The sequence below is a fragment of the Kryptolebias marmoratus genome, linkage group LG1 (assembly GCF_001649575.2).
Source record: "Kryptolebias marmoratus isolate JLee-2015 linkage group LG1, ASM164957v2, whole genome shotgun sequence".
Classification (NCBI taxonomy): domain Eukaryota; kingdom Metazoa; phylum Chordata; class Actinopteri; order Cyprinodontiformes; family Rivulidae; genus Kryptolebias; species Kryptolebias marmoratus.
Window position 1 is genome coordinate 19,566,750 of NC_051430.1, and position 14,632 is coordinate 19,581,381.

Consider the following 14,632-nt stretch of genomic DNA (forward strand, 5'->3'; position numbering starts at 1 on the left):
GGGAAACATTAAAGGGAAGGGAAGAAATAAGTGATAAGCAGAAGAGACGAAATATAAATGGAAAGCGAGGCAAAAGGGGAATTACGGGAGGAAAGGAATACGGCAAAGGTGTGTGAGAAGGAGAGGGATAGTGTGAACGAGGAAGGGCTGTTCCTTCATGTGAGGGAAGCTAAATCAATACTAGATAGCCTGAAGAGGAAGTGAAGCATTAGCAGGAGAAAAGGCCAGTGTGTGTTCCTCTGCAACGGGAGAACACTGAAGTGCGTGTGTATTAGCCATTTGATATCTTTCAATCTAAGTGCTCTCCCTCCCTGTCTTACCATATTCAACTACTCTCCTCTCTCCTTCTGTGCTCAAAAATGAGATATGTGGAAATGTGCTCGTTTCCAGCGTATTATAAAACTGATTGCACAATTACAATCCTTTAACATTATTTACCTCTGAGGTTCTGGAAAAGAAAAGTCCCTGCAGATAAAGAATTTCTTCTCCACACAGGATAAAATTTTTAAAATTAAGCAAGCAGTACGAGCTAATGTGGGGATGAAAAGCTTCCTGCCGCAGCCTGAAAGGCTTATTTACATAATACAGTGCACGTGCAACCACTTCCTAGAAACATGGCCTTTCTTGCATATTCTATTGAATGCCATATATTTAGAACATTTCTGTGAGATTAGATGCTGAGAAAATGAATCCTTTAGTTTAGTCAGGTTGATTAAGATGATATCAGTTTTTATCTGTATTTTTCACATTGGCAGCCTCAAAAAAGACAGTAAAACGGACTGTTTGGGTAGTCAGCAGGTATTTTATGCCTCAGCAATTATGAGATGTTGTAAACGTTCACAGGATTGGGTAGCAGCAAATGTTAGACACACACATGTTAAAAAATACTCTATTCGAGGTAGAATAAAAAGCCTTTTTGTGCCTGTGTGTATGTATTAATGCACAGACTGAGAAGGACAGATGCTGGATGTACACTCAGCAGATAGTTTCTGTTCTGTGCCAAACGATGAGGACCTATAGAAAGAAAAACTGAGCAGGATATGAGATGGCTTCTGTAAGTACAGAGAGCCAAACCAATTAGGGGTATGGGTGTTCTGGATCACAGCCATCCACAAAGAGAGTGGATCTCGAGCCAAATGACAGGGATGAAGAGTGGTCAGCAAAAGAGTGAATCATCAGAGTTTGCACTGAAGAAGTCGGGAAGAAAGAGAAAGTCTGCATGTGTGTGTGAAAGGAAATGGACATGTGTTACACTTTATCTAAAGATGCTCATCAGTCGCTCTGCTTATCACTCGATTACCCCGCTGTACTCGGATCTGCCAATTTGCCGCTTTGATCTTCTCTTCTTTTCAGCCTTCATCGTGTTCATGCCAAGCACACTGATGATGAAAGGTCCTGATTTCTCTTTAAATTTTCCTTTCACACAGGTTGTTCATATGCAGGTTGGAATCCTATGCACAAACACACTTGTTGACAAGAATGAACTGAAGATTCTGAATGCTGCAGGGCAGATAAATGGGTCTAAGATTAGCAACATATTTGATGGATTTATCAGTACGGTGTCTTTAGAAAGTTTTAACGTAAAATTAATTTGTTCTTACCGTGTATTCACATTCATTATGGTTCATTTTAGTCACCTTCTATTCATGAATTAAAGGGATGGTTCAGATCTTTTCAAGTGGGGTTGTATGTAAAGGTTGCATGTAACTAATATCTTACCTGTTGTAGATAGCTCTTTGAACAGCCTCAGTTAAGAGAAACAGAATTTATTTCTGACTGGATTGACAAGCTAACAGCTAATCCAAGCAGGGTTGAGACCAAAGTGGCTTGCAGCCATCTTAAAACAATTCATAGCTCAAACATTTCATAGATGATTAACTTTTGGAGTTGTCCAAGATGGCTGCCAATACCAAATGACCCAAAAAAAGGCTATCACACTGTTAATTTAACAGATATTGACTTTAAAATGTGTGGTAGAAGCTGAGACTGATCCCAAACTTGTACTCTGAGCATGTGACGTCTGTGTTTACAACCCTGCCACTGACTATTTTAATCAACGCTGCCTATTTGTTAGCAAAATTTCCCATAAACCAATAAACTGATTTTAATGAAACCTTCACAAAGCAATTATTAGGTTGACTTCTACAACTGATTGCCTGTTGAACTCAACCCCAATCAATATGGCCACTACTGCCAACTGATCTCAGCAAACAGAAATGGCTATAATTAAGCTATAACAGAGCGTTGTCTCCAATGCATACTTCAAGTACAACACATTTCAAGACATCTTTGATTAAAACTGTTAGAGTTAGCCCTGTTTGTCTGTTAGAAAAATGTCTCATAATCCACTGGATGGATTTTAATAAAACTCTCAGAAAGTAATCATTGGCTGTACAGCTTTAGGAGTCAACCCATTTCAAGATGGCTGCCACACCTAATCAACATAGAACATGGCTATATCGGAGTGATTTGTACAGATATTGAGCTAAAATTTGGTGTGGTAGTAGCTAACAGTCTTTCACAACCCATACTTTAAGAGTTGACCAAACTGGCTGAAACTGTAAGGTTTAGGAGAGGTTGTGGAGGATTCTGGACCCGGAATGCAGACCGACACGAAGAATGAACAAATAAACTAATTTATTAATGAGAAAACAAAGGCTGTTGAGGCCGCCAAAACTACTAACAGAAAACATACAAACCTAAACTTTAGGGAAATGTGAGGAGACACAATGAAAAGAGAAAAAACAAACAGTGCATTTCTGCAACAATGAATCGGTGAGTAAATGAAGCTGAGGAACAGATAAGGAGTGAGGCTGATGAGGGAGTGGATCCAGGTGACTGATTACCAACTAGAAACAGGTGCAGATGGGTGTGGCAGGCTGACAAGGGAAAGTACTGAGGGCAGGTGAATAACGACACAGAGCAAAACTATACGCAAGAACAATATTAAACTCGAAAACACAAGGAACACAACAGAAACACGAATGAAAATAAACCCAAGACGATTACTCCAACTCAAATCCTGACAGTAACTCCATCAGTTCTCTACATAAGATGAATTTAGTTTAAAACTCTAAGCCTTGAATATTGATAATCTTTCCATAAGACCCCATGTTAAAAGATCTGAACTAACACTTCGATCCAAGAATTGCCATAGCCTACGTGAACTAATACCTATACTGGATTATTTCATAACTCAGATGCTGTTTGAGAGGGTTCACGGTCCATAAATATAGCCACTAAAAAATGAAAATGAGCCATGATTTGGCTTTATGGATAAGATAGCTTGCACTGTATGTGTGTTCTTAGGTGTCAACGTGAACATACGAGTGGATAAATCCTTATTGTGCTTTGTGTTTAACTGTAATGCATGAAAATTAAAACAAAAGCATACATTTTTTTAAAAGTTGAATGTGTTGGTCTTCAGCAGCTGCTGCTCAGACTGATAACTTCCTGGACCTGCTCATACACTTGAGGCAGTTTAGGGAGTATTGCTCTAAAATTGACACTAAAGTCATGTCTTTAAAAATAAAACCCATGTATGTAAGCAGGATTACCTTAACCTCAAGCCAAGTGCAGGATCTATGTGATTGTGTTCACCCCTGACAGACTAAATGTGAAAAGGCCTGTGCAGAAATGTAAAACGAAGACAGCTTATCAGTAACCTGAGGGCCAACAGGCAGAGAATACAGCTGTGTGTCATTTGAGGATTTGCATGAAGGTTTTTTTTAAAGGCTATCTAAACATTTTCCTCCAAAAATGCAAATTATGAGTTAGAATCTGCAGAAGAGTCACATAGCAGGGAAGGAGAGGCACTGGATAAACTTGTTGATGTCATGGCACCATTTAAAAAGATACAGCTTATCACTGAAAAGCACGCATTGATGTTCCTGTAAAACAAAACATGCTTTTCTGGTTTGGACCAAACTCGCCTCTCCAGACGATCTACAGGTGCTTGTGGGGAGGTAAACGTGAAAAGCTTTTTTTTTTTTTTTTTTTTTGCTGTGCGCCTTTGTTTTTTGTTTTTTTTCCAGCAACAGGAACACAGCCTGTTCCACAGCGGATCTCATCCTCCATCCCCACATTCAGGCGTCAACGCCGCTGAGGGCTCTTTAACTCACCCCGACTCTGCTCTGGACCCTCCGCAGATACTCTTCCATGTCGGCCTGCGTCGCTTTTCTATGGCGCTGCTGCTGCTGCTGCGGCTGCTGCTGCGGCTGCGGGTCTCTCCATTCCCTCACCGGGAATAAATAAAGCCGCTGGTGTATATGTGTGTGCGTGCGCGTGTTTCTGCCTTCGTGTCCGAGTCCCCTGCTGCGCTCACACTGCAGCACTTGCAGCCGCTGAGCCGTCGATCCTCCTCCCCCTGGGTTCTTTTTTTTTTTTTTTTCACAGCACCGAGCGGTGGGTGTGACGGGAGGAAGCGGAGATCCGACGGCGGCGGCGCCCGCTGATTCAACCGATTCTGCCGCGCTCCCTGCGGTGGGAAGACAGTCCCCTTCCTACACACACACACACACACACACACACACATTTCACCCCTCAGTGGAACAGAAACACATCCATCCTGTCCCAGACTCGGCCCCTGCCAATAACGTATTAAATGGACTTAGGGAACACCCTGTCGGTGCCAGAAGGCTTTACTGTTCATTTCAGCATCTTCAGGTGCACCAGGGCCAAAACATGCCGCAGTATTATCTATCTATCTATCTATCTATCTATCTATCTATCTATCTATCTATCTATCTATCTATCTATCTATCTATCTATCTATCTATCTATCTATCTATCTATCTATCTATCTATCTATCTATCTATCTATCTATCTATCTATCTATCTATCTATCTATCTATCTATCATTTGGGTTATCTTGTCTTTACAGTGCCAATGGACCATCTTTCATTCTTCATCATCATTATTATTATTATTATTAATATTTTTAAATAAGACATTTGAGGTCATTTTTGGAATCTTTAAAAGTAGTCTTCATCAATAGGCTTTTGGGCTTTCTAAAGGTCTTTCAAAGATTTTTTTTTAATTTAGCTGCTTTTTCACTCATTTTCACTTCAGTTCTTATACCTGACCATGACAAAAAATGAGAAAAGTGGACAAGTGGACAAGTGGAAGATGGAAGATGACGTGCCAGGCCTAGAAAAGAGAGTATAGTTAATCTAGCTTAAAAACAATAAAAAATATATAGATTACAAGAAAGTCTGCCTCATTGAAAGCAAAATAAATTAATTAATAAAATAAGAAAGCAAAAAAGTAGAAGTTGAAGAAATGCACTGTACTGAATGTCCAAAGTTATTTAGGTTACCTTTTATAGGTTAAAGCACTTTGGACAGCAGTGACAAACTCAAGTCTTTTGAGGAGTGTTACTACAAGCTTCTCTTTGGTTTCTCACATTTTTCTTTGTAAAAACCATTGACTGTACATTGTAAACAACAGCTTTTAGTAAAAACATTCAATGTCAGTCAAACTGATGGAGAAGTGACAGTACACAGTCATTTCTCTGATCTTTCAAGGTATAGACTCTGGCTCAACCACGCCTTTGTTTTTATTAGAAAACGTAAGTTGCTCCTGCAAAACAGTGAAAAGGTTTTTACTGTAAAATCTTCTGTATTTTGCATCTCCCATCACCATGTTGGAGTGTAAAGACAGTGTTAGTCAAAGGCCTAGCATTACTTGAAGGAATACATATCACCTTACGCCTTACATGGCAGAGTTTTAAATTAAGATCATCTTACGATGAGAAGGAATGGTATTATAGCCTTTTCGGTTAAACCTTGTAAACGACTCGTGCAATACTGTGAAATGTGTTAGAGCTCAAAACGTGTTGAGGCTGACTCTCAGCTACTACCAGATAAAATTTTAACTAAGTAACTATAATTTGACAAAGCTGTAGCCATTTTTATGTTTGCTAGGGTTGATTGACTGTGTTGGCCATCTTGAATGATGGCGGTGTACGTCCAAGATTTACTTTCTGAGAGTTTCAATAAAATCCGTTCAGCAATTAATGCCAAAGTTTTAGGCAAAGATCTTGTGAAATTGTATAGAGCTCAAAGTATATATTGGGGATGATACTCAGCTACTTCCACACCAAACTGGAGCTCAGAACAGAAGGTCAGTTGGTTGTGACAGCCATCTTGAATTGGGTTGACTCCAAAAATTACATGGTTGTAGATGTTAACCCAAAGATTACTTTCTAAAAGTTTAATTCAAATTTGTCCAGTGATTTATGAAATATTATGCTAGCAGACAGATATAGTTGAATACAATTTAATGGGAAAGTTAGTGCTTGAAGTATGTGTTGGGCATGGCTCTCATCTACTACCACACAAACTTTTACCTCAATAACTGTAAAACTGCGTTGGAGCCATCTTTGTTTCTGCAAAGGGTGCTGAAAAAAATAGATGCACACATGTACACACACACAAACCTTTGGCAACAAACAATAATGAGGTAATTCTCATACTCTAAGAGTTGTTTGGGTGACCACTAGAATTTTCTTAAAATTCATTTTTTAGGTTTCTGGGTGGTACCAGTTACAATGTTTTAAATATAGCTTTTATTGATTTTTCTGGGCCTTAAGGGACAATTATTTTAAGCTCATAACTTAGTTTTTACACTGACTTACAAAACATCAACTGTAAGACTGTCTTTGTTTAGATTTTTTTAGTTTTTGAGCTTTGTTTTTCATTGTTTCATGTTCTAGCCTTATTTCGTGTTTTATTTCAAAACTAGTCTGCCCTGGATTATCGATTTGAGTTTTGCAGTCTGTCCTCATCTCACACTTGTCTTTTTGATTGCCACAACTGTTTTAATTAAAAACACAATTTGTTCACATTTTTTTGTTGAATCTGTTAAAAATACAAAAAATAACACAGGTTGACATAAAATATAGGACAAGCAAGATGATTCTCAAAGAGCTATTAGAGAAAACTTGTCATACAGTTGATGATCAGCCTGGAGGATGATGCATCCCTAAGGTCCTGTGTCAGGTCTTTGCTGGATTTTGTTTTCCTGTTTCTCAAAGACATGAGTTTCAGATTTCACCTGCTGCTGAATATTTTTAAGTCCTAGCACTTCTTTTGTCCCACCCTTGTCCACTCTCCTTATTTCACAATTTGCTGTCATGATTAAGCAGGAAAACTCCACTTACTTCCATTTGTAAATCTGAATTTTGGGTTATTTGACTTTGTAACAGTAACAGTGACTCTTTGACATTGACTCTGTGGCAGTGATTGTAATAGTGACTGTGACGGTGACTTGTGACACTGACTCTGAAACAGTGACTCTGTGACAGTGACTCTGTGACACTGACAGTGACTCTGTGACAGTGACACTGATTCAGTGACAGTGACTCTGTGACAGTGACTCCGTGTCAGTGACTCTATGACAGTGACTCCGTGACAGTGACTCCGTGACAGTGACTCTGTGACAGTGACTCTGTGACAGTGACTCCGTGACAGTGACTCCGTGACAGTGACTCTGTGACAGTGACTCTGTGACAGTGACTCCATGACAGTGACTCTATGACAGTGACTCCGTGACTCTGTGACTCTGAGACAGTGAATGTTTTTATGGACTTTGATGCAAATTCTTTAAATTAGTCATTCATAAAGGCGATGACAGATACATTCATGAGTCATGGGGAGCCACTTGGAAAAATATAAATCACTATGAAAGAACACTGAAATGTCTCTAAATCACACACAAAGCTAGCAGCAATCTGCAGACAAATGATATGTGAGCCTTATTTTTAAATGTTTAGGTATTTATTGGAGATAAACTTGTCTTAATTTTTCAGCATTTCATGCACATGTATAATTGTACTGCTCCTTGCTGCTTATTGCATCGCATGGCAGATGCTTCTTATTTTCTTATGAGTAATTAATCATGGGGAGTCTGGTCAAGCTCTGCCTGTGTGTTGTCAATGCTGACCTGTGGAAGTGTAGAAAGTGACAACAGAGGGAGTCAAAGTTCCATGAGAAACATCCTTTAGCAGAAACGATCACAAATCTGTTCAATCCATCAGCATCAGCAAACTCGAGACTATCGGCTAAATGATAACAAGAGTTTTAAAATGCAAATGAGTATTTTAAAAATGAGTTTTAAAATAAAGTAGAATTAGGTTTTCACTACCAATTAGGTAATCCATGTTTTTTTATAATGCACTGTTCTTTTTTTTGTTTTGAAGTTAAAGCTTTTTTTTTTGCTTCTTCTTCATTGTACAAAATTCAAATTTAACAAAATCATCAGTTTTCAGCGTGATAAACTCCAATACATAAAAAAGTCAAAAAGAAATTCTTGTCAGTTTTGTTAAACAGAAAGAAACAATGAAATATAATAGGAATCATCTTGGGAAATGGTCTATATTAGTTTTATTTATTGGAAGTTAAAACAAAACAAAAGGAGAAAGATTTCTTTTGCGGCTGAAGAGGGATGAGGAACTGTTTTTACCTGAGCTGATGAAGAGCCATTCTTTTAGGCAACAAGCAGATTTGATGAATTAAGACTGCTCTCTTTACTGGGGAATTTCTTTTTCTTTCTTTCTTTTTTTTTTCCTTAAAAATCTCTTATTTTGCTTCTAAATAATTCAAAAAATAAGCCTTCCAGCACTGCAGGTCCTAAACCGGCTTAATTTCCCATTGAAAACAATAGGCCCTGCTAATTGATTTTAATGGCTCTCTCCGCCACGATGCGCCCCTCATGAGTTGGAGAGAGGTCTTTAAGATTATTATTATTAGTATAATTGCCATTACCCCCACACTTTCCCTTTGCGAGACAGAGGAAGAATATCTTTGCCCTTAAGCTGAGCAAATAATTATTAGAGACTGGAAACAAACAGACGACCGTCACTCACGGCGCGCACACGAACATACACACACACACACACCTTGGGTGAGACCCCCTCCTGGCGATCCTCATTCCCTCCATCGCCCTCTTCGTGCAGCAGCAGTACTGGTAATTTATGCAAAATTAATTGATACATCTTTTATAATTGATGTGCTGTAAACTTAATGAGTAATTTATGTAATTAGTCAATTAAGGATAATTCCAACATATGTTCCGTATGCCCAGAAGGTGCGCTTTACAACTAGTTATTTGTCCAGGAGTTTGGTGCTGCGCAAAAGGAAGCCGTGGACTACCTAATTAATTTTGTTATGCAGATCAGCCACGGTGTCTACTTAACGGCCCCCTTTGTGGAAACAGATTTAATATTGATCTTTCCCGGGCGTTTTAAGGGGATGCTTTTACCCGCGTTGGCCTCTGAGGGTCTTGGAGTTTGAAACCTCATTTTTTAGCTAAAAAAAATAAAAAATAAAAACACCAGAAAAACAACGCGTCTCTTTATTTAAATGCCTACTCTTTGTGATGTGGTTCAGACACAAAAAAAGGTAATTTTCCTCCCAATTACAAGATGCCTTTAAAATATGCTCTCAGTTGACACAGCTGACCTTTTGAGTGGGCTTTAAGGACCGAGAACAGGAGAGACTCGCCGACTAATTAATTGACACAGTTTTGAATATTCATACCTAATCCAGCGAGCTCGCCCTTAATTACATTGTTGGACTTCTCTCCAAGGAGGCTAAATCACTGAAGGCTTAATTATTGTAATGTATTCGGAAGCCCACCGGTGGCACCGAAGAAGACAGGAGCCGTCAAGGACCCAGTCATGACACCTGGCCAGAGAGGAAAATAGAAAGAAAGAAAAAAAAAGAAAAAAGAAAGCAGCAGCTTCTGTTGTTCTCCACTGAGCAGAACTCGGAGCAGGGGATGAAGTTTGTTTACATCCTTGTAGGATTCACCAGAGAGTGTTTGAACAGACAGACAGCCGCCGGACTCCCCTCTCAGCAATTAATCAACAACCGCGCGGCTCCCGCTCCGGTGTGTTGTTGTGCGTTTCTTGCGCCAACGCGCTCGTGTGAATGAGAGCGGAAGGAGAGGCGCGCTGATTCGCGTGCGCAAAAGGAAGACATGATTTATGGCTGGGAAAGTCTGAAAGTGCAATCGAGCAAATTTACCAAAGAGGCTGTGTTTATATTTTACATTCTTTCTTTTTTTATTTACTTGTACAAGTGAAACGAGGAAGACTTACAGTCACTGATATTTCAATCTTTATTCGCTATTTAACAAAATTACAGCATGCGGACGGCGGCGTTTAAACTTCTTTTTTTTAGGGCAAGAGAGGTCAAAGGTCAGGGGTCATAAAGAAAAGAAGTGAACGAGTTCATTGGCATTCAAGGACTTGGTCAAAGACATCTAAAAGTGTCGACACTTAAAGCACAGTTTAAATCTGTCACCACAGCTCTGCTCTGTTTGTCTGTGCGCTTTTACGCGGGGCCCTTTGATTGGCAGACAGCAGATTAAAGACAAACGCGTGCATGGATCGCCCCTCCTCTAGTTTTCTTTATCCTATCTCTTCTCTGTGTGTACCCCCTTACTATCAGCGCACACACACAAACACTGAGAAACACACACACACACACAGCCCTCTGCTCTCGCCTGACGTGTCCCCTAAGCGTCTGGATAATAGATAACAGAGCAGACGACCTGCGGGGGTCTCACAAAAACAGCGCGAGGGCGACTGGGAGCATCGCACAAGAGGAGAGGCAGACAGCGAAGCAACCGAGCCCATCTCATCCTTCCACCGCCGAGGAAGTAAAGGGACCTCAAGTTTTTACGCACGGACACTGAGTTTTACGCGCGGCTTTAAAGAGCGTCACTTGGCAAAGAGACAGTCAAAAAAACTTTATTTAGATGAAAGCTCTCCTCCAGGATCTTACCTGTCAGCTGTGGGCCTTTGGGTTACATTTTAAAACGCCGATAAATGAATTTGATGGCTCAGAACTTTGGCACGGATCAGTCGGATGGAGACTGATGGCAAGATTCTCAAGTTGGCGCCGTGAACGTACCGCTCAGACTCCGAGTAAAGGCTGCGTTATTTAACAGAACAAACTTTGAGAAAACAGTCACAGTTATGCCCCGTCCTGGGAAAAACTCTTACAGCGATCAGAAGCCTCCTTATTCCTACATCTCACTGACAGCCATGGCTATCCAAAACTCAACCGAGAAGATGCTGCCCCTGAGTGACATCTACAAGTTCATCATGGACCGGTTCCCGTATTATCGAGAGAACACCCAGAGGTGGCAGAACTCCCTGCGACACAACCTGTCCTTCAACGACTGCTTCATCAAGATCCCGCGGCGGCCCGATCAGCCCGGAAAAGGCAGCTTCTGGGCGCTGCACCCGGACTGCGGGGACATGTTTGAAAACGGCAGCTTCCTCAGGAGACGAAAGCGCTTCAAGGTTCTGCGCGCTGAGCACATGGCCTGCAAGAGTTCCCCCATGATGCACTACTTCCACCACCACCACCATCACCACCACCCGGGCGGAAAGCTGGGCGCCACCTCCGGCCACCACGAGCACTCGGCCGCGCCTGCGGGCGTGGGTCGCCTTCCTCCTTTTCAGGGTTACGGGGGCATCGCGTGCGCGCAGCCCGGCGCGTTCAAACACCCGTTCGCCATCGAGAACATCATAGGAAGAGACTACAAGGGTGTGGTGGCCAGCGGGCTTCCCCTCACCTCTGTCATGCACCACCTGGGTTACCCAGTGCCCCCCCAGCTCAGCAGCGTGGTGAACTCCATGTGGCCGCACGTGGGGATGCTGTCAGAGTCCATGAGTGGCGTGCCCGTGCCCGCAGCATCCTCAGAGTACACGCCCTTCAGTGTGTCGACGAAGGGCCTTTACCACAACGCCAACGGGCAGACCCTGCCTGCCGTTCCCGTGCCCATAAAACCCACCCCGTCCTTGGGTCCTGTTCCTGGCTTGGCAGGGCTGCAGACCGGTCCGGCCCAGCTCTGCTCCCCGGCATCAGTGATGGAGAAGAGAGACCTGCTGGAGGGGAAAGGGAACCCTCTCCACCCGGCTCTGCTGCTGTCCTAACCGGGGTTAGTTCTGGAAAATAAAAAAAGGAAGATTGAGACGAATTTGCATTAAATAAAACATCTGTCAGAAGCGTCATGGTTTAAGTTAAGTGCCACAGTGTGAGGGGTTGTAAAAAAAACTTTTTAAAATTATCTTTAAGGAATCCTTTGTTGATTGAGTTCCTATTTTTTGCACACTTTGTGAGGGCATTTACCACATGCTGTAATGTGGCTTTATATGAAATCTAATCAGAGAAGAAGATGCGCTAAACCCAAAGAAAGCTTTCATTGTAGGAGACAACCATTCTGACATTCTTTCCAAATTCAAACTAACAAATGTTTAGCCATGTTGCTGTTTTCCCCCCCTGTAATATATGGCAAGTCTGATAAAGACAAGTAGGCCTTCGTGTTTTTTTTTAAAGATTAAATTAGGCCTGTTGCACTTTTTTCTGTGTTATTCAGCTGTGTATTGCTTGTATCATAACGCTATTTATCTGAAGATATTTATAAAGAATTTGAAACCGAATTTTTTTGGTGTGGTATTTATTATAAGTCTCACCTTTTCAAGTCAAATTTCCACACTTTGAGAATCATATTTAGGGAATAAATTCCGTCAGATTCCGGGATCCTTTTGTGCACAAATAACTGAAGTGAAGTGACTCAGTGTGGTGACGGGTTCAGTTGTTCTAATTTAGTCAGTAAAAAAAAAAGAAGACATTTCTTCTCCCAGTTTTGGAATATTTTAAGACATGATAAAATATAAACAGGAAGAAAGAACTCAGATTAACTTAGAGTTGCTTTCTCATATGGATAATTTATTAATGCAATTTTTTTCTTTATTTTATAAAAGCAGTTTTAATATGCAGCAAATCAATAGTCTAATTTAATCTATTTTTATTTAAAATTAATTTTAGCTGTAGATATGATTAATATAAAACAAAAAGATGAGAAAAACATTCAATTACATGCCCTTTTTTAATGAATAAGATATTAGAAAAGTAGAATAGTTTCACAGAGAAAATATTTTAAATCTCTTTGAACTCTTTATTGATAGAATATATTTTGGACACTAAGAGGACGAGCCTAAATGTCTTATCTGTGAATTCACAGCCCATAACTACAAAGATATGGAGTGAAGATATGCATTAAACAAAGCAGCAGAACCAAGTTTTACTCAGAGATGGCATGAAATGAAACCAGTCCTGCAGGTGTGAGCTGAGCGCAGGTCGATGTGCTCATGTATCTTGATGTGATTGATTCGAGGAGCCATCAGCGCTCTGCACTGCAGCCACACAGCTTCAAAAGCAAACAGGGTGACCAGGATCAAGTTTGCTCCTTTTGTTTGCTCTGTTTTAATGAACCTTTGAAGCTTCTCCTCTCCGTGCAGCACAAAGCCTCAGGTTCGTCTCCCTGAAAGTGACTTATATTTAACCTCCTGTCCCCCCCTGTTTAGCATCCCAAAGGCACCCACAGCCGACACCATTGTCACAACCAGCCTCTGAACAAATAATTGAGATGCACCAGTGGAGGAGATGCGTGGGAGTGAAAAATTAGAACACATTTGGGTGTCATTTGCTAACAAGGAAAACACACATAAAAGTGATTACTCTTTCCCTTCCTCTGCTCTTCCCTAACCTTATTCTGTATTTACTCCTAATCCCTTGCTGACTTCTCCTTTTAGTTTTTTCCACTTTCTAAACACACACACTTTCTCTGTAGGGTGTGTTTAATTCCTAGTTAAAGGGAAAGATTCGAGAGCGTGAGGAAAATGTGCCTGCAGATGTGTGTGTGTTTGTGTGTGTGAGGTTCTCTAATTCCCTGATCAGCAGGTCTCAGTGTCTTTAATAGCCCTCACTGCATTAGTGCATAATTAAACGTCACTAATTAAGACACAATAAGAGGCGTAATAATGCAGCCATTACTACCCTCCATGATCCTCTGTCTTCACAACACCAGAGTCAGATGCCTCTGGAATCATAATATCACGAGGTCTCCTAATGTTGACGTGTGTTCAAGTGCAGGAGCTACTTGTACGGTTTATTGCTCTGCTTTAAGAAAAAGGGGGGAGAAGAATTTCAAATCATTTTTAGGTTTTAAAATGAAATGTTATATCAGTGATATTAGTCTCAAATGCAGCTATTTTTGTAGCAAGCATGCTTGGTATGAAAAACCGTATTAATGGTTGTGTTTTTGCTTTTATTTAAAAAAAAAAAAGATCTTTCTGTATGAGTTTAATTTTGTAGTCAAAACAACTCTAAGGAGAGCTGCAAGGCTTTTCCTTCCGGTAGATTTTAAATTTCTTTGGGTTATAAATGTAGATTATATTTATGAAGGAAGCGGCTTTCAGTGCACTCCAAATGTAAAAATTTAAAAAAATCATTTGTGTTTATAAAACAACAACATTTTGCAGTTCAGCTGCTTTATAGAAAACACTTTGAAGGAATAAGTCTGAGAACCTAGAAAAATTGAATCCAGTTTTCCAACAGATACAGTGGTAACTTTTAAACAGGTGAGAACAATACCTGTGAATTGCTGGAACCTTTTCTTTGTTTGCATCACCCTTATGACACTAATTGGAAGCTGATTGTTTAAAAGCAACTTTAAAAAATGGACAAAGGTTTAATTTTTCACCTTAAACAGAAGGTTTAGATAGCTTTTGTGGAAAAGTTGACTTTCTTTGTTCTAACTTTATGCTTGAAT

At 40.5% G+C, this 14,632-nt stretch overlaps 2 protein-coding genes across 8 annotated transcripts in view; one reads left to right on the plus strand and one right to left on the minus strand.

Moving 5' to 3' along the window:
* LOC108234538 (prune homolog 2 with BCH domain) overlaps positions 1–4,551 on the minus strand; it is a 39,979-nt gene extending 35,428 nt beyond the window's left edge. For 3 of the 7 annotated variants that reach the window (XR_001808531.3, XM_017413772.3, XM_037975996.1), the window contains exon 1: positions 4,122–4,543. Coding sequence is in view for 6 of the 7 variants with exons in the window: in XM_017413772.3 (XP_017269261.1) it covers positions 4,122–4,160 (39 nt within the window). In the remaining variant the exon portion in view is untranslated. Of the gene's footprint in view, positions 1–4,121 lie in introns of all 7 variants that reach the window. The other 4 variants (XM_017413769.3, XM_017413767.3, XM_017413771.3 and 1 more) reach the window with 4 other exon arrangements.
* Positions 4,552–10,588: 6,037 nt separating this feature from the next.
* foxb2 (forkhead box B2) lies at positions 10,589–12,413 on the plus strand. The gene has a single exon (XM_017413739.3). The coding sequence runs from the start codon at positions 10,986–10,988 to the stop codon at positions 11,949–11,951; it is 966 nt and encodes a 321-aa protein (XP_017269228.1). The 5' UTR covers positions 10,589–10,985; the 3' UTR covers positions 11,952–12,413.
* Positions 12,414–14,632: the final 2,219 nt, after the last annotated feature.

Bases quoted from the DNA above. Each gene is read 5' to 3' on its own strand.
- foxb2 (XM_017413739.3), top strand. From the start codon at position 10,986: ATGCCCCGTCCTGGGAAAAACTCTTACAGCGATCAGAAGCCTCCTTAT.